The sequence below is a fragment of the Mustelus asterias genome, chromosome 1 (genome assembly GCF_964213995.1).
Source record: "Mustelus asterias chromosome 1, sMusAst1.hap1.1, whole genome shotgun sequence".
Classification (NCBI taxonomy): domain Eukaryota; kingdom Metazoa; phylum Chordata; class Chondrichthyes; order Carcharhiniformes; family Triakidae; genus Mustelus; species Mustelus asterias.
In genome coordinates, this window is record NC_135801.1 from 116,727,744 (window position 1) to 116,750,794 (window position 23,051).

Sequence of the window (23,051 nt, forward strand, 5' to 3'; positions counted from 1 at the left end):
ATGGAAGTAACCCAACATTTAACCCTCTAGTGCCTGTGGAGACGTGACATCTGCTGCTCGCCTGAAGTATTTTGGCGAGGCTTGAAGTACAGCTTCGAAAATGAGCCTGACCTAATATTTTTGCCTACTTCTCCCCATCCTGTTTGATTTTGGTGGTTTGAACTATTGTTTGATCTATTAAAAGCTAATCACTTCATTGTGCGAGTCATTTGGCTCAGTTGGCTAGCTGGCTAGAATGTGTGCCAACGGCATGGATTCAATCCCTGTATCTGCTGTGATTGTTCGCGGAAGCCTGCCTTCGCACCTTGCCCCATGCTGTGGCGTAGTGCCCCTCAAGCTACATATAATCAATTGTCTCTTTCTCACTGATGGAGAGAGATGCCTATGGTCCTCTGTGGACTATGGTTAATTAATTACTTAATTGGGAATGCTGTGAGCCTAATAAATTTTATTTTTGCGCCGTGTACCATTAACAGGTCTGTGGTGAGTAATGATTGTTTTTCTGTCCAGTCACGAGAAAAATACAATATATTCCAATTTAATATCATTGCATATAGCACATTACCAATGCACCAGCAGTATTATACACTAATGGTCCTATTAACTCAGGCCTCTATTGTAATATCAATTACATTTATGGATGAAAATACTCTTTTGTAATTATTTATTTGGTGTTTAAATTCAGCTGGAATACTGAAGAGGTTATTGCAAAGGGTGAGTCTGTTTAATGATGTACTCTGGGATAATGCACTGTTAACTTACCAAATTGTATCACAGCATCTATATGATTTATTGATTACCTGTATTTAAAAGACAGAAGGACAAGATTCAGCATAAGTAATCGAACCACCCTGCATTAGGGTTCAGCATATCTCTGGAAATTTGTTCATGTGGCCTGCCACAAAGCATTTAATCACATGCTGCTGATCATATGATGCTTAAATCATGTGACATTTTCCACATGACATTTGCCTGTTTGCCAATATCATGGCATTTATCTTATCTGAGTGGCCACGTATCATAAAATCCCCGGTTAAGTATTTGACCTTTTCTGTTATAAAGAACAAAGAACAAAGGACAGTACAGCACAGGAAACAGGCCCTTCGGCCCTCCAAGCCTGTGCCACTCCTTGGTCCAACTAGACCAATCGTTTGTATCCCTCCATTCCCAGGCTGCTCATGTGACTATCCAGGTAAGTCTTAAATGATGTCAGCGTGCCTGCCTCCACCACCCTACTTGGCAGCGCATTCCAGGCCCCCACCACCCTCTGTGTAAAAAACATCCCTCTAATATCTTCGCCCCTCTCACCTTGAGCCCGTGACCCCTCGTGAACGTCACTTCTGATCTGGGAAAAAGCTTCCCACCGTTCACCTATCTATTCCCTTCATAATCTTGTACACCTCTATTAGATCTCCCCTCATTCTCCGTCTTTCCAGGGAGAACAACCCCAGTTTACCCAATCTCTCCTCATAGCTAAGACCCTCCATGCCAGGCAACATTCTGGTAAACCTTCTCTGCACTCTCTCTAACGCCTCCACGTCCTTCTGGTAGTGCGGCGACCAGAACTGGATGCAGTACTCCAAATGTGGCCTAACCAGCGTTCTATGCAGCTGCATCATCAGACTCCAGCTTTTATACTCTATACCCCGTCCTATAAAGGCAAGCATACCATATGCCTTCTTCACCACCTTCTCCACCTGTGTTGCCACCTTCAAGGATTTGTGGACTTGCACACCTAGGTCCCTCTGTGTTTCTATACTCCTGATGACTCTGCCATTTACTGTATAACTCCTCCCTACATTATTTCTTCCAAAATGCATCACTTCGCATTTATCCGGATTAAACTCCATCTGCCACCTCTCCGCCCAATTTTCCAGCCTATCTATATCCTGCTGTATTGCCCGACAATGCTCTTCGCTATCCGCAATTCCAGCCATCTTTGTGTCATCCGCAAACTTGCTGATTACACCAGTTACACCTTCTTCCAAATCATTTATATATATCACAAATAGCAGAGGTCCCAGTACAGAGCCATGCGGAACACCACTGGTCACAGACCTCCAGCCGGAAAAAGACCCTTCGACCACTACCCTCTGTCTCCTATGGCCAAGCCAGTTCTCCACCCATCTAGCCACTTCTCCTTGTATCCCATGAGCCTTAACCTTCTTAACCAACCTGCCATGTGGGACTTTGTCAAATGCCTTACTGAAATCCATATAGACGACATACACGGCCCTTCCTTCGTCAACCGTTTTTGTCACTTCCTCAAAAAACTCCACCAAATTTGTAAGGCACGACCTCCCTCTTACAAAACCATGCTGTCTGTCACTAATGAGATTGTTCCGTTCTAAATGCGCATACATCCTGTCTCTAAGAATCCTCTCCAACAACTTCCCTACCACGGACGTCAAGCTCACCGGCCTATAATTTCCTGGGTTATCCCTGCTACCCTTCTTAAACAACGGGACCACATTCACTATCCTCCAATCCTCAGGGACCTCACCCGTGTCCAAAGAAGCGACAAAGATTTCCGTCAGAGGCCCATAGAAGGATGAACACCATAATTTCTAAATCAGAGAACGAGGACGAAAGAACAGAAAGATTTCAGAATAGAAACTGAAACATGTAGGAAGTAACTTTGAATGAAAGCTTTTTATTACTTCTTTCAATGCACATCAGGTTGTAAAAGCAATAAATCAAACCAAAACTAAAACCACCCATTCCAGAGTCTAAGTTTGATGGCAAGGCTCGGAAGTGGGAGTGATCTTTGCTGGGGGTGGGATGCTAATTGCCCATGTGCAATCTTGCACTGTTCAGCTTATTAAATATGCATCCGTGAAGAGCTCTCTCTCTCTCTCTCTTTCTCTATTTCTCTCCCAATCTCTGCAACCACCTCCCTCCCCCCGCCTACCTTCCACCCCACCCCAAATCCCTGGTTTGCTGTTTCTTTCTCTCTGTCCCCAGTTGCTCTACCAGAACATATAGGGCCGAGTACAAAGAGAGACGGGCATAAAAACCAATTCCACCAGCCAGCATGTCAGATTGTGGGCGCGATCTTATGCTGTGACCATTTTCCCAGAGGTGGGTTCGAGGGTGGCAGGGCTGTCTGCTCATAAGAGACAGATTGCTAGTTAGGGTAAGTAAATGGCGTATAAAGGCCAATTAATAGGAAGCAATCAAAATTTTTCAGTTGTCCTTATGTGCCCATTTCAAATCAGGATTTTCTTTTTTTGGGTGGTTGGGGAGGGGTCCTGCGAGTTGGGCCAGCTTACCCAGGAGAAAACTTGGCGTCAGCCTCAGGGGCTGTCAGGTGCAGAGGTGCACTGCTTACAACACTCATCTCAGTGCAATGGGACATCATCCCAGTCATAATAAAAACAGAAATGCCCTCCAGCCTTCAATCCACACCCTCCCTTATCCCCACACACATTCCCCATTCCCCATCTATGCTATCTTATGCCCCTAAACACCTGCTGGGGTCCTTCATGTCAAGCTGTGCCCCCAAGTGTCCCCTATGGCCCCTCATGCCAATAAATGCCCCCTAAAAAACCCTGTGCCTTCCCCCATGCTCCCTATGCCAAGATATGCCCCCAGCCACCCCTCTATGGCCTCTCATATACCCGTGCTAAAGTACAAGGCTTGGCTGAGAACCCTACATCTATCAGCCTGTTGAAATACCTGAGCCCTGGGGCAACCATTGCTTGGTTGACAGCTCTGGCTCTCTGGCTGTCAATTTCACAATGTTTATTTACAGAAAATGAAGAGGTTTCAAGTACTTGCAGTTTCAGTTGTTGATACTTTAAATGGCCTGGATGATTGACACATTTATTGGGTTGCGGTAATAAGCAAGTGTTTTTTCAGACAATGGAAATTTATGAATGAATGCCTTTTCTTACAGCTTTTTTTAGACATCCTGCTCTCACTATTAGGTTCATGTCTATGGGTACAGTAGGTGAATGGGCAATGAAGTGCCATAATTTGACATGGGGGGGTATGAAGGGCTGTAGGAAGTTGATGGGGGGCATACCTTGACATGGGAGCATGAAGAGGATCTTTTGAACTTACCTTCCAAAAAGACGCCCTTGTGCAGATTACGGGTTCACAACATCTGAGGTATAGTGAACCATGACTCTGAAAAGCTGATCCGACTCCATGAAAATTGAAAAGAACTAGGCCATGCCTATCCCTGTAATGGAGTCAGCCAGATTGGGAATATGGGGTGTGGGTTTGCAACCCAACCAGCTTTTACCAGCTTGCACCCTGTGAAGACACCACTGAAAATCATAGACCCCAGGTATAGGGTGGGGAATCCGGGAATCAGAACCTCCCCAAAAGGTTTAAAGGGTGCCCCAATTGAAAATCCAGCTCAAAGATTCTACTGGGGGGAGGGGGTGGGGATTATATTGCTCCGCTTCGTCAGAAAATTGAGTTATTTGCCTATTTTTCATTTATTTATAACTTGCGAACAAAATAGTGGCATTGCATAGGTTTGAAATTTGTAACTTTGTTATATATGTTTGCATGTTACCTCTGTCTTGCATGACCCTACCCCAAAATTCTTTAAATAATCCTTCAAAAATTCTTTATTAATATAAAACTTTCTGGAATAAGAGGGCAAAAATCTGTGCAGTTGCAATTGCTAATCCAATTAGTCTGTATTTATCTGTTATCCAGTGCATTGGGTGATTGTATATCTAAATTTACAAAAGATTAGAAAGGAGACCATTCCTGCTATCAGCAGTGTTCTTACCTGGTTTTTGTGATTTGCAAATCCATTTTTAGTTCCAGACAATCCCATTTAACTGACAGCAATCAGGTAAATTGTGTATGTGTCAGCACACACACGTGGGACAAAATCAGTCTTCAATCAAAGCACTAAACAGGTGATAAGAAACCCACATTTTATACCTCACATGATTTTGTTTCTCAGGTGGAGTGTAAAACAGGCTGCTAATCCACTTTTACCCACTTTGCTCAACCGCTCAATATACATTTCGTCCCAGAGAGTCTGGGTACCCAAAACCTTTTTCCATCAATGTCCATTGGGAGATACTATAGTGTAGCACACAATGCTCCTGTCTGCCTCATACAAATTGCCATTGAGGTACAGCATTGTAATGGGTGGAACTATTGTTTGCAGGCAGCATTTCCACATCACAGCAAGTTGATTATAAATTCTGACACCTCATTTCATTGGCCTTAGAGTGATGTGACCTTATAAAACCTTGAAACTGTATTAAACTTAAATGCATCCAACAAGTATACGTTTTACAAGTATATATTTTTATCTGCAAGAAACTCCAGTTGCTAAACTACAGAAGATGTCTGGTTGATGTCAGAATTGCACTTTGCCCATGTTTTGCATATGACTGTACAATACTGTTTATTCTATGCAATCAACGTTGACTTTTGGCATAACAGCAAATAAAATACATAAAGTGTATGTGATCCTTGCAATTAACAGAGAAGAAAAAGCAGGGCAAATTCCAACCATTAAGGAAACTGTTCGGTAAAAAAAGAAGGAAGGTACCGCCCATAATTCCTGTGAAAGTAAATCTAAAATCCAGTCAATCGACTGGGGATGTTCGAAATGGGATTGGGTCAGCTGATGGGGAATCTGAAGATGAATTAAGGTAAAAACTCCTTGAACTATATTTTTTCATTGCAGTTTGTTCTATAGACACTTTAGGAACATTTAAGCGGTTATTGGATAGGCACATGGAGCACAGCAGGATGATAGGGAGTGGGATAGCTTGATCTTGGTTTCAGATAAAGCTCGGCATAACATCGTGGGCCGAAGGGCCTGTTCTGTGCTGTACTGTTCTATGTTCTATGTAGTTTAAACAGAACATAAGAACATAAGAACATAAGAAATAGGAGCAGGAGTAGGCCATCTGGCCCTTCGAGCCTGCCCCGCCATTCAACAAGATCATGGCTGATCTGAAGCGAATCAGTTCCACTTACCCGCCTGCTCCCCATATCCCCTAATTCCCTTATTGATCAGAAAACTATCTACCCGTGATTTAAACATATTCAACGAGGAAGCCTCCACCACTTCAATGGGTAGAGAATTCCAGAGATTCACTACCCTCTGAGAGAAGAAGTTCCCCCTCAACTCTGTTCTGAACCGGCACCCCCTTATTTTGAGGCTGTGCCCTCTAGTTCTGGTTTCCCTTCTAAGTGGAAAGAATCTCTCCACCTCTACCCTATCCAGCCCCTTCATTATCTTATATGTCTCTATAAGATCACCCCTCATCCTTCTAAACTCCAACGAGTACAGACCCAATCTGTTTAATCTCTCCTCATAAGCTACACCCCTCATCTCCGGTATCAACCTGGTGAACCTTCTCTGCACTCCCTCCAAGGCCAATATATCCTTTCGCAAATAAGGGGACCAAAACTGCACACAGTACTCCAGTTGCGGCCTCACCAGTGCCTTGTACAGTTGCAGCAAGACCTCCCTGCTTTTATATTCTATCCCCCTCGCGATAAAGGCCAACATTTCATTCGCCTTCTTGATCACCTGCTGCACCTGCAGACTGAGTTTTTGCGATTCGTGCACAAGGACCCCCAGGTCCCTCTGCACAGTCGCACGATGTAATTTTTCTCCATTTAAATAATATTCCAATTTACTATTATTTCTTCCAAAGTGGATAACCTCACATTTGCTAACGTTATATTCCATCTGCCAGATCCTCGCCCACTCGCTCAGCCTATCCAAATCTCTCTGCAGACTTTCCGCATCCTCCACGCAATTCAGTTTCCCACTCACCTTCGTGTCATCAGCAAACTTGAATACCCCCCTACATTCAGTCCCCTCCTCCAGATCATCTATGTAAATGGTAAACAATTGAGGCCCCAGCACCGATCCCTGCGGCACGCCACTGGTCACCAACTGCCAACCAGAAAAGCACCCATTTATCCCAACTCTCTGCTTCCTGTTAGATAGCCAATCCCCAATCCATGCCAACACCTTACCCCTAACTCCGTGTACCCCAATCTTCTGCAGCAACCTTTTGTGAGGCACCTTATCAAACGCCTTCTGGAAATCTAAAAACACCACATCCACCGGTTCCCCTCTGTCAACCGCACTAGTGACATCTTCATAAAAGTCCAGTAGATTCGTCAAACACGACTTTCCCTTCATGAATCCATGCTGCGTCTGCTTGATCGAACCATTCTTATTCAGGTGCTCTGTTATTTCCTCTTTAGATAAACAGAGTATAGAAGTCCTGTAGCATAGTAAAGTCATGAACCAATAACTCTGACTTGTGTTACATTCAGCATTAGTTTTGATCATGCATGTTGATTGTTTGCTTGAGGAACTGGAACCAAGATGAAGTGATAGAACAGCAGGTTAATTTGAGGAAAACACAGACTCAATTACTGAAACTTAATTGGATTTGAGTTTGGCATTGCTAAAACAAGATAAGGTGCTTTCTGAAATTACCATGTGTAATATATGCAATATATTCATTTATGAAAGGTGACACTAGACTAGTAATTCAGAGACCTAGGGCAAGATCTGGAGACTGGGTTCAAATCCCACCATCGTAGATGGGGAAATTTAATTTCAATAAATACCTGGAATTGAAAGTCTAATGATGACCATAAAACAATTGTCAATTGTTGTAAAAACCCATCTAGTTCACTAATGTCCTTTAGGGAAGGAAATCTATTGTCCTTACCCGGTCTAGCGTACATGTGACTCCAGATCCTCAGCAATGTGGTTGACTCTCAAATGCCCTCTGAAATGGAGGGCAGTAAATGCAGGCCCAGCCAGCAACGCCCACATCCCATAAATGAATTAAAAAATGAATACGGTATAAGAGTATGGTGCATTCTGAACTTACCGTGTGTAATATTTGCAATATATTCAAATGTGATCACAACGTGCCATTTTTAGATATTAGCAGACTCATTAGTATACTCATAGAATCCCTACAGTGCAGAAGGAGGCCATTCAGCCCATCGAGCCTGCACTGGCATCAATTCCACCAAGGCCTTATCCCTATAACCCCATGTATTTACCATACTAACCCCCCTGACACTAAGGGGCAATTTAGCATGGCCAATCAACCTAACCTTTGGACTGTGGGAGGAAACCTGAGCATACAGAAGAAATCCACACAGACAACCAGGCTGGAAATGATCCCGGATCCCTGACGCTGTGAGGCAGCAGTGCTAACCACTGTGCCGCCCATCAATAACATTTTGAGTAAAGCAATAAGACGTTCAGCCACCAGCTTTATGGGTTTCAATTTGGTTTCAATGGGCGGCACAGTAGCACAGTGGTTAGCACTGCTGCTTCACAGCTCCAGGGACCTGGGTTCGATTCCCGGCTTGGGTCACTGTCTGTGTGGAGTTTGCACATTCTCCTCGTGTCTGTGTGGGTTTCCTCAGGGTGCTCCGGTTTCCTCCCACAGTCCAAAGATGTGCGGGTTAGGTTGATTGGCCGTGCCAGAATTGCCCCTTAGTGTCCTGAGATGCGTAGGTTAGAGGGATTAGTGGTTAAAGATGTAAGGATATGGGGGCAGGGCCTGGGTGGGATTGTGGTTGGTGCAGACTCGATGGGCCAAATGGCCTCTTTCTGCACTGTAGGGTTTCTATGAATTTAACATAATAAATCATAATGCACTGATGTTTATGCTCAGTTCTCATCAAACTTTGATAATTTGATGATTTTAACCTTCTGTAGCCTCTAGTCTTCCTCATCAAAGGGTGTCTTGGAGCTGCTAAACTTTGGATAGCCTCCTATACTGAATGGATATCATATTTAGGTGCTACATTGTTTTACAAAACCTAACCATTCAGATCAGATCACCAGGTCATTTCAGTTTATGGAGCCACTCATGCATGTATAATATCCTCCCGTCACTATAACATAGGGGTGGATTTTACATGAAACCATGGTCCCTGCTCCCCAATTAAAATGTTGGGGATGGGGCAGTGGAGAGCCCCACCCTGCAGCTATTTAATGGCCAATGGGCCATTAATAGATCTGGCGGCGGGTTATCTCCCCTCAAAGACAGGAAGTTCCGCCTCAGAGAGCAACTGGTCAATAAGAAGCCGGCAGCTCTCCAGTACAGGCAGTGCCCCTGGGAGCAGTGGTCAATGCCAGTATTGCACTTGGGGCTTAAACGGGTGTTCAGTGCTGGAGCCAACCTAGCAGGTTAGTCAGGGGTCGCCGCCGGTACCAATCTGTCTGGCCCTGGTGACGGGGATGAGTAGCCAGGGTTTGTGAGACCCCGAGGATAAGGGAATCTGGGGGAGCTTGCATCTTAGAGGGGATCTCCAATGGACCTGGGTGTCTCTTAAGGAGGAACCCCACCACCTGGCCGCTATCAGCCCATGCAGGGAAAGCTGCTGGCCTGGCCTCTTGTCCTGGACCCGCTCCACTGCTGATTAAATCCTAGTGATGTTGGGATGAGGCCCTTAAATGGGCAGCCTGCCCATGCCACCCTTGCTGCTGGTAACATTGCATTGAGGGCAGGGACAGCAGGTAGGTGGAGGACAGGCCATTCACTGAATTATACCTGCCCCCCTCCACTATCCCACCCTCTCCCACCTTCAATCCTCACCATGGACATGGGTACAATCCATGATGTGTAGAATGAATGGAGAATTGGTCCCCATTTTAACACAAGCCTGATGCTTATGACAGGCCCTTATACTTTCCATGGAACTGGGGTAGATTCCCCAAATCTGGTAATGAGAAATGTGCTCAGCCATGAATATAGGAACATTGGGGCAGGAGGCGGGCATTTGGCCCTTCGAGCCTGCTCCAACATTCAATAAGATCATGGCTGATCCGGTTATGGTCTCAGTTCCACTTTGTTGTCTGCCCCCCATAACTCGGGACTCTCTTGCCTAACTAAATCTAATTGTGCCTTGAATAGATTCAAAGAATCAGCCTCCAATACTTTCTGGGGAAGAGAATTCCACACACCAATGAATCTTTGGGCAAAAAGGTTTCTCCTCTTCTCTGTCTCAAAAGGGAGACCTCTTATTTTTAAACTATCATAGAAATCATAGAAACCCTACAGTACAGAAAGAGGCCATTTGGCCCATCGAGTCTGCACCGACCACAATCCCACCCAGGCCCTACCCCCATATCCCTACATATTTTACCCACTAATCCCTCTAATCTACGCATCCCAGGACACTAAGGGGCAATTTTTTTAGCATGGCCAATCAACCTAACCCGCACATCTTTGGACTGTGGGAGGAAACCAGAGCACCCGGAGGAAACCCACGCAGACACGAGGAGAATTTGCAAACTCCACACAGATAGTGACCCAAGCCGGGAATCGAACCCAGGTCCCTGGAGCTGTGAAGCAGCAGTGCTAACCACTGTGCTACCGTGCCGCCCATGTCCCCTAGTTCTAGTCTCCCCCACAAGAGGAAACATCCTCAAGGTATCCACCCAATCAAGTCCCCTCAGAATCTTATATTTTTCAATAAGATCACATCTCATTCTTCTAAACTCCAATGGGTTACTCATTCTGGTGATGCACAATTCTGCAGTTGCTGACAACCCCCTGCTCCTCATGCAAGCTTGCTTTGGAGATTCTAACATCCTTAGCTCGTGAACCAACATTGGATTTTGAACCAGTGTATCAGCAGCAGAAATCCTTGCATAGGCTTGTGAGGGGCAGGCGATGGGAAATGAGAGGAGGTGGTCAGGACTGAAATGGGGGAAGTGAAGGAAGCTGAGCAGGAGCTGGCTCTTTGGTTCCACATCTAAGAAAGTATTTCATAACTTTTTGGTGGTGGTCCACTGTGTCTCTTTAAGGATTATGGGTTAGACCGTGTGTAGAGGACCATTCTTTGAGCACAAGTTTGGCAGACCTTTTCAAACCTGTAACTTCCACCACTGAATAGGAAAAGGGCAGCAGGTGTGTAGAAACACCGTTTCTTCAGGTTCCCTTCTAAGTCACACACTTTTCTTCATCAGTAAAACAAAACACTGGAGTGCACCAAACAATACAACTGACTGCAGTGGTTCAAGAAGAAGATCCCTGGGCAGTGCTAGGGGGCACTGCCTGTGTACTGGCCAGGAATGACCCTCTCCCCCCGCCAGTGATACACTCACCTGAACTCCTCTGGCAGGTTCTGCCCACCAGGTGCATACAGTAGCGAGCAGTTGTAATTCACGAATGGATGATATAACGGGAGGGTGGGATTATCAGGCATAGAAGTCTGATACGCAGATTAAAATGTATTCTAATGGGGTTTCTGATGTTGAACATTGGGAATCCTGTGACCTCACTGGCGGGGAACGGCAACACTCGTGACGGGACTTCCCATTGACACATAACGCATTTCGGATCTCCCATGAGATTTTCCACTCCCATTGCCATTCACATTTGATGCAAACAAGAGCGTAAATCCAAGCACTTGTTTATATGTTTGTTTAAACCTATTGATCTTATCTTGATTTGTATCTTAACATGGAATTGCAGGTTGACAAATGCCCAGGTCCTCATGGATTTCATCCTAGAGTCATGGAGGAAGTGGCTAGTGAGATAGTTGATGCATTGATGGTAAAAGCATCAACTAGCTATGATGAAGGGTCATCTAGACTCAAAACATTGGCCCTATTGTCTCTCCACAGATGCTGTTAGACCTGTTGAGATTTTCCAACATTTTCTGTTTTTGAAGCATTGATGGTGATGGTTTTAATTTTCCAAAATTCACCAGATTCACCATATTGGAAATTTCAAATGTCACTCCTTTAATCAAAAAGGAAGGGAAACAGAATCCAGGAAACTACAGGCTAGTTAGCTTAACATCTGTCACAGACAAAATGTTAGAAGCTTTCAGATGCATATAGATGAATTCAGATGAAATTTAGAGCACATAGATTAATTCAAGACAATCAGGCAGAATCAATATGGTCTTGTGAAAGAGAATTGTGTTTTATCAAGTTATTGGAGTTTTTTGAAGAAATAATATTTGCTATGGATGAAGGGGAACCATTGGATTTACTGTTCTTCGATTTTCAGAAGATATTTGATAATGTACCACATCAAAAGTTATTGCAGAAAATAAAAGCTCATAGTGTAAGGGTAACAGTGGCATGGAGAAGAATGGCTACCTAACAGAAAACAGAGAGTAGGCATGAATGGGTTATTTTCTGGTTGGCAGGATAGATAGGAGGCATGGTTAGTAAGTTTGCAGATGACACCAAGATTGGTGGCATAGTGGACAGTGAAGAAAGTTATCTCCGATTGCAACGGGATTTTGATCAATTGGGCCAATGGGCTGCCGAATGGTAGATGGAGTTTAATTTAGATAAATGCGAGGCATTTTGGTAGATTGAACCAGGGCAGGACTTACTCAGTTAATGGTAGGGCGTTAGGGAGAGTTACAGAACAAAGAGATCTAGGGGTACATGTTCATAGCTCCTTGAAAGTGGAGTCACAGGTGAACAGAGTGGTGAAGAAGGCATTCAGCATGCTTGATTTCATCGGTCAGAACATTGAATACAGGAGGTGGGACGTTGTGTTGAAGTTGTACAAGACATTGGTAAGGCCATACTTGGAATACTGTGTACAGTTCTGGTCACCCTATTATAGAAAGGATATTATTAAACTAGAAAGAGTGCAGAAAAGATTTATTAGGATGCTACCGAGACTTGATGGTTTGAGTTATCAGGAGAGATTGGATAGACTGGGACTTTTTTCTCTGGAGCGTAGGAGGCTGAGGGGTGATCTTATCGAGGTCTATAAAATAATGAGGGGCACAGATCAGCTGGATAGTCAATATCTTTTCCCAAAGATAGGGGAGTCTAAAACTAGAGGGCATAGATTTAAGGTGAGAGGGGAGAGATACAGAAGTGTCCAGAGGAGCAATTTTTTCACACAGAGGGTGGTGAGTGTCCGGAACAAGCTGCCAGAGGAAGTAGTAGAGGCGGGTACAATTTTGTCTTTTAAAAAGCATTTAGACAGTTACATGGGTACGATGGGTATAGAGGGATATGGGCCAAGTGCGGGCAATTGGGATTAGCTTAGAAGTTTAAAAAAAAAGGGCGGCATGGAAAAGTTGGGCCGAAGGGCCCGTTTCCATGCTGTAAACCTCTATGACTCTAAGTGGTGAGCTACAGAGTCGTCCATTTGAGACGGAGATGAGAAATTCTCTTCCTGATGGAAGCAGAGTCTTTGAACATTTTCAAATTGCTGTGTCAACATTTCCTATTCAATGCCACTATGTCAACCATTTGAACAGATAGACTCTTGATGAACACAGGAGTGAAAGGTTATTGGGGGTAGGCAGGAATGTGTAGTTGAGGTTAAAATCAGATTAGCCATGATCTTATTAAATGGCAGAGTAGACTCAAAGGGCCGAGTGGCCTACTTTTCTGCTCCTAATTTGTAGGTGTGTATGTATGCATGATCATGTGTATGGCATCTGCTCCACATTCAAACAATGTTTAGCCAATATGATTCATAAACACGCCACAAGCATATTTTGCAAATACATTCTAATTATGAAATTATACCATTAAGCTATGCCTCAAAATCAGAATGCATCAGTCTGTGGCATTAAAATGTTTCAATGCATGTATTCGATACTGGGGAACAAAGTTGAAAATGCTTTTTTATTATGTATAATAGTGTGTAATATTTTAATGAAAATCCATTCCAACATTAACTGAGATATGCATAGTATATCTTGAATGGAGTTGATTTCTTGAATGTGTACAGGAGGATCCAACAAGGGAGGAAGCTGTGCTGGACCTGATTCTGGGGAATGAAGCTGGACAGGTGGTTGAGGAGGTGGTGGGGGAGCATTTTAGTGATAGCGATCACAACATGGTACAATTTAAGCTTGTTATGAACAAGGAAATAGACAATTTGCAAAAAAGGTTTTGGATTGGGAGAGAATGGATTTTAGTAAAATGAGATAGGATCTGGCAAAGGTAATCTAGCAACAACTACTAATGGGAAAATCTACAGAAGAGCAGTGGGAGGCATTCAAAAAGGAAATGGGGAGGATGCAAGCCCCCAGAATGTTACCTCTAGGGTGGTAGGTAGGAATAACAAGCCCAGTGAACCATGGATGACCAGAGATATTCAGGCTACAATGAGGAAGAAAAGAAAGGCTTTTTAAAAAAAAAAATACAAGGGGAGCAAATCAGTGGAGGCATTAGTGAGGTATAGAAAGTGCAGGGTGGACCTTATGAAAGCAATTAGGAATGCAAAAAGGGTAACTGAAAAAGCTCTGGCTGGTAAAAGTAGGGAAAGTCCCAAGATGTTCTGTAAGTATATCAAAGAATAGAGGATAATGAGGGAAAGAGTCGGGCCCATTAAGGACTAAGGGGGCAATCTGCATGTGGAGACAGAGGACATTGTTAGAGTGTTGAATTTATACTTCACATCTGTCTTCACCCAAGAGAATGAGGACAATGGTATGGAATTTAGGGAGAGAGACTGTGAGGTTCTTGAACAAATTGACATTGGGAAGGACAAGATATTGGCAGCCTTAAGAATGGATAAATCTCCAGGTCCAGATGAATTGTGCCCTAGGCTGCTGTGGGAGGCAAGGGAAGAGATTGAAGGGGCTCTGACCCAAATTTTCAATTCCTCTCTGGCCACACAGGAGGTGCCAGACAACTGGAGAACAGGTAGTGTGGTTTCACTATTTAAGAAGGGTTGTAGAGATAAGTCAGGGAACTACAGACCAATGAGTCTCATGTCAGTGGTAGGGAAACTATTAGAACTTCTGAAGGAGAGTATCTTTCTCCACTTGGAGAGGCAAAGCCTAATCAGGAATAGTCAGCATGGCTTTGTCGGAGGGAGATCATGCCTAGCAAATTTTTTGAAATGGTGACCAGTTGTGCAGACGAGGGTAGTGCAGTTGATGTAGTTTATATGGATTTCAGCAACGCCTTTGACAAGGTCCCACATGGGAGACTTGTGAAGAAGGTAAATTCACATGGGATACGGGATAATTTAACAAAGTGGATTCAGAATTGGCTCAGTTGTAGGAGACAGAGGGTGATGACAGAAGGCTGCTTTAGTGACTGGAAGCCAGTGTCCAGTGGCTTACCACAGGGATCTGTGTTGGGTCCCCTATTATTCATCATTTATATAAATGACATAGATGACTATGTGGGAGGTAGGATTAGTAAATTTGTAGATGACACAAAGATTGGGCGGGTGGTTAACAATGAGGCGGAATGTCTTGGGCTACAAGAAGATATAGACAGAATGGTCAAATGGGCAGATTAGTGGCAGATAGAATTTAACCCTGAAAAGTGTGAGGTGGTACACTTTGGAAGAAGTAATTTGACAAAAAACTACTCAATGAATGGTAAGACACCCAGAAGTTCTGTGGAACAAAGGGATCTTGGCACAGATCTCTGAAAGCAGAAGGGCATGTTAGTAGGGTGCTGAAAAAGGCATATGGGACACTTGCCTTTTTTAATCGAGGCATAGATTACAAAAGCAGGGAAGCCATGTTGGAGTTGTATAGAACTTTGGTGAGGGCACAGCTAGTGTACTGTGTGCAGTTCTAGTCACCACATTATTGGAAGGAATTGATTGCGCTGGAGAGGTTGCAGAGGAGATTCACCAGGATGCTGCCTGGAATGGAACATTTAAGTTATGAGGAGAGGTTGTGTAGGCTTGGGTTGTTTTCACTGGAGCAGAGAAGACTGAGGAGCGACCTGATCAAGGTGTACAAGATTTTGAGGGTCACGGACAGAGTGGATAAGGAGCAGCTGTTCCCCTTAGTTGAAGGGGCAGTCACAAGGGGACATAGGTTCAAGGTTAGGGGCAGGAGGTTTAGGGGGGGATATGAGGAAAAACCTTTTTACGCAGAGTCTGGAATGTTCTGCCTGGGAGGGTAGTAGAGGCAGGTTGCCTCACATTCTTTAAAAGGTATCTGGATGGGCACTTGGCACATTCAGGGCTATGGGCCAAGTGCTGGCAGATGGGATTAGGTGGCAGTTCGGGTGTTTCTGATGTGTCGGTGTGGACTCGATGGGCTGAAGGGCTTCTTCTGCGCTGTATGATTCTATGAATATAATTCTTATGCCATCTTTCATTTGCTCTAAATTTGGCAGGAAAATTGTTACCCTTATGGTTGACTGAGTTGAATCTGGAGTAAATTGGTTCTGTTGTCTGAAATAATTGGCTTCTAATTGTGGCGAAAATGTTTTCTTCTCAGTTTAATATCAGGATGTCTATCGGACAAATGACAATACAATTTAAAATCCAGATTTCAGTGGAATAAAAGTTTTGTCTGACAGAATTTATTGACATTGGATGGCCCCTATTATTTTAATAACTTTGTAATTTGAGATTGCAATTGACTGATTTCGGCTGATATTTTACACAACAGATAACGTAATATATAGTTTAAAAACAGACAATACCAAGGAGTGGAACATTTCAAGCACTGTTAAAATGAAAGGAGCTGCTTTTGGAAACAGGAAGCCCCCCCCTCCATTGTGGATGTACTCAGTGCTGTTCTGGAGACTTACAGTGGGAGGGTTTCATCTCAGATAGAAAATTTAAAAATTATTTCTCTAAAGGCAAAAGTGATATTTCTGACTGCATTTTTCCATGCAGTATTCCCCTTAGACTTCCTTTCATTTTTAAAACTAGCTATTGCATTTTCAAAATCAGTGCCCCTCATTTTTTAAATTCATTTCTGGGATGTGGATGTCACTGGCTAGGCCAGGACTTATTGCCCATCTCCAGTTGCCTTTCAGAAGGTGGTGGTGAGCTGCCTTCTTGAACCACTGCAAATAAGGGCGTGCAAGATGCTTGTGACATGGACAGAATCAGGGTACCTATGAAAAAGCAAAGCGTGCGTCTAAGAAGGGTTTTCCCAAACTTGGACTTGGAGTGTGTGTCCAAAAATAAGAATCATAGGGGTAACTGTTAAAAGAGCTGCAATGAGTAATTAACAATTTGACTTTTCATAAACTTTTTTGCCGAACATTATTCTTGTAATCTGTTTATTTATGGGATTTATATTTAAGCAGGTAGATATAGAGCAAAACTCTATTTTCAAAAAATTTCAATCCTTAAACATTCAAAATTGAAATGAATTAGGGAAGTGCGCTAGTATAATGGATTAATATTCTGTGTTTTCATCTCTAAGGCGAGGTTTGAAACTATTTTAGTCTTAGAAACACTGAAGTATATTTCTCTTTTTGATCATGTGAATGAATTCCCCACCTTTTCAGTAGGAAGAACACTCTGAGGAGGGGAGACGTAATGTCTATAAACGTCACACACTTTGCCCAGGATCAGACTGAAAGAATTTTAAAATTGTTATTCAACAAATTGACACAAGGTCTGGTGAACTTGACACAACACCTTCCTTACCTCCTGTGATTGAATATGATTGAAAATCTCTGTCTCCTGCAGCAATCTCAGGCAATGTGTGTTCGAATTGGTTTTCTCCATTGCAATTTCAGGCCCAAACCTCGGCGGAAGGCCTCCAGAAGTGATATTTCAGAAAGTTACTGTTCACATGTATGATTTAAATGATTAAGCTTTGGAAAAATAAGTTCCTCAATGATCGAAACTGTTTCAACTAACACACAACCTCAATGTTTTCTAGCAAATGGTACCCCGATCCCCTCTTACTCTCTTCTGAAGGCAGCATGACCCTAGAAGTGCTGACAATCTTCCAATAGCTCATTCAAGTTGACTTTCTTCACTTGTGAGTTCAGACAGATTATTGAACTACAGGTAGAGCTAAGCCCAACCCACCCACTGTTCACATACCCACAATGCTGACCATGACCAAGACAGGACAGAAAGCCTGAAGCATGTTGATGAACTAGATCTAGCCAGTCCATTAATACAGTGATTTTAAATATATATATATTGATGTGAATCTACTCATCCAAAAAAAATCCATACATGTATATATTTACAAAATATATCTGTGACTATACACTTTGATAAAATATAGATGCATAAATACTTCTGAGAATTAATTTAAAAAGATACATTTGAAGTGTAAATGGCAGGGCCACATGTGACAGGTTTTTATTATACCTGTTTAATACAAGTAAAATTAAGCAAGGTATTAACACAATTTGTACCTTGTAACCTATTTATAAAATGTTGACAGGTCTGCTAGCACTAGCATGGGAACCAGGGCATTGTCACATGACAGTATTTTTATCCCAGAGGGCTCAGCAGGCGAAGGAGCAACGGCAGAAGTTACATTCCAGGAAAACCTCCCAGGAAAAATACGAAGTCTTCAGGTGAGAGATGTTGCAACAATATGGTGATGCCAACACAGCTTTGACTGGAAGATTGCAGTGTGGGCCGCGTGACCCTGGCCTGAGCCAATGCATGCAGTTGCTATTGGCTTTGCATATGTACTAATTGCCTCAAGTCAACTCTGAGTTGAGGTGGTTCAGTCCCTGTTTACAGGAAATAATTCTAATCCTCTCACTTTGATGGAGTTAGAAAGTAGTTGTAGGTAATGTCATGGAATGAATATTCTTCATAGTCTGCTCCTATTGAGTATGGTACTACTTTGCTAGTGCTATTCAACACTCTCCCCTTTATGTGCCTTATTCCTTTTTTCTACTTCCATATTGTAGGGGTTTTTTCAGACATTAAGTATTGAGCTGAATTCTAGCTAATACAAAGACTCGCGACGACAGTATCCTGGTGACCAACCTTTATTGACCTTTATTGACCAACATACGCTGGGAGACAAGTGTTGGGCATTCCAACACTTCTCTGAAGTTACATCACATTGGCAATATAACTACACAATTTCCAAAAGTCATTTTACACGCCCACTGGCTCATCCCAGTCAGAAATGAACCAATCATCATTAATACAGGTCAATTATTATTAGTAAATGTCATATACCTTGGCCAATTACATTTATTCTCTGACAGCATGGGAACAGTAGTTACGAGTGATTTCTGACTGTCTTTCCCATGGCCACCTGTTGGTTGCTGCAGACCATCTTATCTGGTTTAATACTTTGTTCATTAAGCTGTCTGGGATCACTAGCTTTGTCCGTGGCTGATGAAATATTCTGTTCATGGGGACTGTCTAGTCCCCATGTCGATAAGAGCTATGCTTCTGCGAGTGTATTGCTATAAAGAATGTAGTTCACTTTACTTGACTACTTTCCATGATGCCTTAGAACTCTGTGCCATTAGCCAAGATGTATGCTTTTTCAATAACACACTTTTCAGAAATACTTGTTTGAATTCTCTAACTGTGTGTTTCAATGCAAATAGTACCTCTGTAAAATATATGTGTAAAGCAGTCTATGATTCTTATCCTAAGTTAATCCACTCTGTTTTATTGATCTTTATTAGTGTTTTAGTACCAGGGTATTTTGAATCCCTCAAACACATGTGCTGGTGCCATCTCCTTGCCAATTTTAAGTCTTTCTCAAACACACTAATGAGCTTCCCCATAAGGGCAATGGTACGGAACCTATTGAGATGCAACCTACCACTAGAATTGATCCCAGTGCCCAAGAATCTGAAGCCCTTCTTCCTGCACCATGCCTCAAGCCACTCATGATCTTATTTCTACTCTTGTTAGTTCATAGCACTGAGTGTAATCCAGAGATTACAAAACTTGAGTTTCTACTTTTTAACTTCTTCCCTAGTTCCTGATAGTCTGACAGGAGTATCTGAAAGCTGCCCTCTTCTTTGCATCAAATTACTGTAAAAAAAACTGTACTGATAGTTAGAGATATGAATCTTCTGATGTAGACCTAAGATTTAAAAATCAACAGTCCACAGGACCAAGCCTTGAGGTGTCATTGTTTAGCTAATCTCAGCTGATGTAGCAGTGGAGTGTTGCAGTTACCCTCATCCACCCATAGACCAGGGAGTCTCGAAAACTCTACCAAGTTGCAGAGTTGACCCTAACAAGAAGTAACAGCACTAGGGGAAGAGGGTGAAATAAATGTTTAAAACGTAATGATGGTTAACATCAACCTTTTTAAACAACGGAGAAAGGTCACACATGGACTGTATTTTGAACAAGCTTTCGTGCACAAATAATTAATATATTTAAGATAGTCAGCTTCATCTATATCACTTTACAATGGAGGAAAGACATTTAATTTGGTTCATTTTTACCAATTTTGCAAAATACTAGAATGCATTAAAGAAGTGAGGCGGCACGATGGCACAGTGGTTAGCACTGCTGCCTCACAGCACCTGGGACCCAGGTTCAATTCCTGGCTTGGGTCATTGTCTGTGTGGAATCTACATGTTCTCCCTGTGTCTGCATGGATTTCCTCCGGGTGCTCCGGTTTCCTCCCACAGTCCAAAAGACATGCTGGCTAAGTGCATTGGCCATGTTACATTCTCCCCCAGTGTACCCAAACAGGCGCCGGAGTGTGGCGACTTGGGGAATTTTCACAGGAACTTCATTGCAGTGTTAATGTAAGCCTACTTGTGACACTAATAAATAAACTAACCAACATCCAGTGTTCACAGGATAGAGTTGTTGCTTGGTATTACTTTTGGAAATTAATTTACAAATAAATTAATTGGATTAACCCTGTATAAAGACAGGGAAATGAAGTGGGGCAAGCAATTGACATGAATTTAGAGGAGCTGGGAAAGAACTAACATGGTATTGCTATGTTCAATGTAAGGGCAGGAAGGCTCAAATTTAAAGTGCTGGATTGTAAATTAAGTGGGAATCTGGCCCAGATTAATAGGGCAGAAAAATTAACAAATAGATTGAAAGATCAGTGGTGGGAAATCTTCAAATTCATAGGCCAGGAGATGCCTCAGAGTTGCTCCCACTCCTGCAGTTTGCGGTGAAATTATGATTTATTTACACTTTACTTCTGATGAACTAATCACGAGGGATTGGGAACATGTGGCAAGAGGATGCAGGAACCCACCAGCTATAAAGGAATATGACAAAATGATTAGCAAGTAATATAAAAGGAAATAGTGTTTTTTTAGCAGCCTTTAGGTGTAAAAGAATGGTATTTGTTGTGGGACAAATGAGAGTTAGAATCCAGAGTTAGTTTGAGGTAGGGAATCTCTCTCACAAGAATGTAAGGGAACGCTTCAGTGAACTGAAGCATCTCAAAGAGCAGTTACAATAATCATACATTTATACACAGTATGGTTACAGCTGTCCAAGTTTTTTTGTCTGCATGTTTAGCGGGAAAAAACAGGAGTAAGGTAAAGAAATTAAACTCAATAAACAGCTCAGGCTTATCAACTACAGTGACTCCACCTCTAGCAAACACATCTAGGAAAACAATAACAGACGTATATAGGTCAAGGGTTACAGTAAGAGACAACTTTCATGGACACAACCCATTCTAAACATATTAACCCTCTATTCCCCACATCAATGTTATACCACTCAGGATGAAGGAGGAAGTTTGATTTTGGAGGATCACTTAAAGACAAATAGATGGATCGACTTCAGTTTTTACAGATGGTGTGAGTGAGGATGTAGGTGCACTTGAGGAGGATGTGGAATAGTTATCAGAGATAACTGTTGACAATGCATAGACTACAATCCTCACAGTCACACCGAGGTCAGGCCTGTTGGTGCCTCCAGCACTCATCTGCTGAAGTCAATGGGAGGGCGCCTTACTGGCATGGAATTAGTGGTTTCCTATGTTCCCTTCCCATAGTTCTAATGTCTGGCTGCCATCCAGGGGGAGGTGTCCAACCAACATCAGAAACTGAATTCATTCCTCTCAGCTTGGCCTTTGCGTAAGGGGTGTGATCCATTATTTTCTTCTATTTTTTTTTACATCTTTCCTGGAATCCTAGCAGCTTCCTTGCCTGGATACCTCCATCTGGGCCAGTTCTATGTTCCTGATAGCTGAACCTTATTGACCATGCAGTGTTCTACTGGCTCCCTGAGAGTTCAGGGATGAGGGATCTCCAGTTAAAGGTATGTCTGGCCTCATCCCTTCTGCATATGTAGTCTTACTGTAGTAAGCAGGTACAGTCTCTGCTCTCTTACAAGAATGAGTGTAACTTCCCAAATATGGTTGCGATTCGGAGATTCTTTTTCTGAGCTGTTCCACTGGATGGAAGTCCAGTGCAACAGTTGAGAGAATTTGGTATGATTAATTCCCTAAAAGTGTTAAAGTAAGTTGATAAAGTTCTTAAGAAGGGCATTATGAATTGATGCACAGAGTACGAGAGTAAAGAAATAATGATAAATGTTGTAACATTTTGGTCAGGCCAGAATTCGGGAACTTTGTGCAGTTTGAGAAATTAAAATCACAGACAGAATACCAGGATGGTGCCAAGGATTTCCTTTGTTCCTTGTTGAACTTGAATGTACCAAAATGTATTGGAGGTTTGTATAACTGTCTCGAGAAGTGTAGGAAATGTAATATTAAGGGAGATTATCTCAGATTAAGTGCATTCAAATGTGTGTATTTTGTACCTGCTGATTATTTTCTTTATCAAAGCGGGAACATATATTCTGCCAATTTCCTATGATCTAATATAAATTTTAATCCTACAGCTTTCTGAAGTCTAGGAGAATTCAAGGAGGTTTAGGTTATATTCAGTAATCAGATAGAGTACAGATTTTTTTTCAGCCCTACATTTTCAAGTACTGACAATAGAAGAAACATACTACTGTTCACTAAGGAACAAAGCTTTGACACTGAACATGAGAGGAATATCTGAGTACAAGACCCAGAAATGTAACAAAAGGCTCCTGACCTTTAAAATAGTGTAAATCTGGGAGTCTGATGGCGAGTTGCCAGGCTGTTCTGCAGCCAAACTGTCAGGAAGGTTGATTGAATTCATGATTCTGTATCTCTGCAAATTTATTGCTAATCTTTAATTCAGGGTAATTAGTGACTGAAGTATTGCCAGTATTTATTATCCTGTGGGAATTTGCTCAATGATATGTGGATATCTCTCAACCTGAGATCCAGATAATATGGCAGGTGGGTGGGGAGAGAAAGTGGGATCCTGCCCTTATTATTCCAATTTGATCAAATGGAATATTTATGCTTATTGATGTCCCAATTGTTTCCAATAATACATGGTGTGAGCAATAAAATGCTTGGAGAGCATGTTTCAT

The 23,051-nt window shown here is 42.6% G+C and overlaps 1 protein-coding gene across 1 annotated transcript in view; it reads left to right on the forward strand.

Annotated features, from left to right (window-relative positions):
- The first annotated feature begins 5,548 nt into the window (after nt 1-5,548).
- The window catches only part of cracd (capping protein inhibiting regulator of actin dynamics), an 82,119-nt gene continuing 64,616 nt past the window's right edge, over nt 5,549-23,051 (forward strand). The window contains exons 1-2 of the mRNA XM_078238952.1: nt 5,549-5,633; nt 18,103-18,238. Of these exons, the coding sequence (XP_078095078.1) occupies nt 18,119-18,238 (120 nt within the window). The 5' untranslated portion in view covers nt 5,549-5,633; nt 18,103-18,118. The remainder of the gene's footprint in view (nt 5,634-18,102; nt 18,239-23,051) is intronic.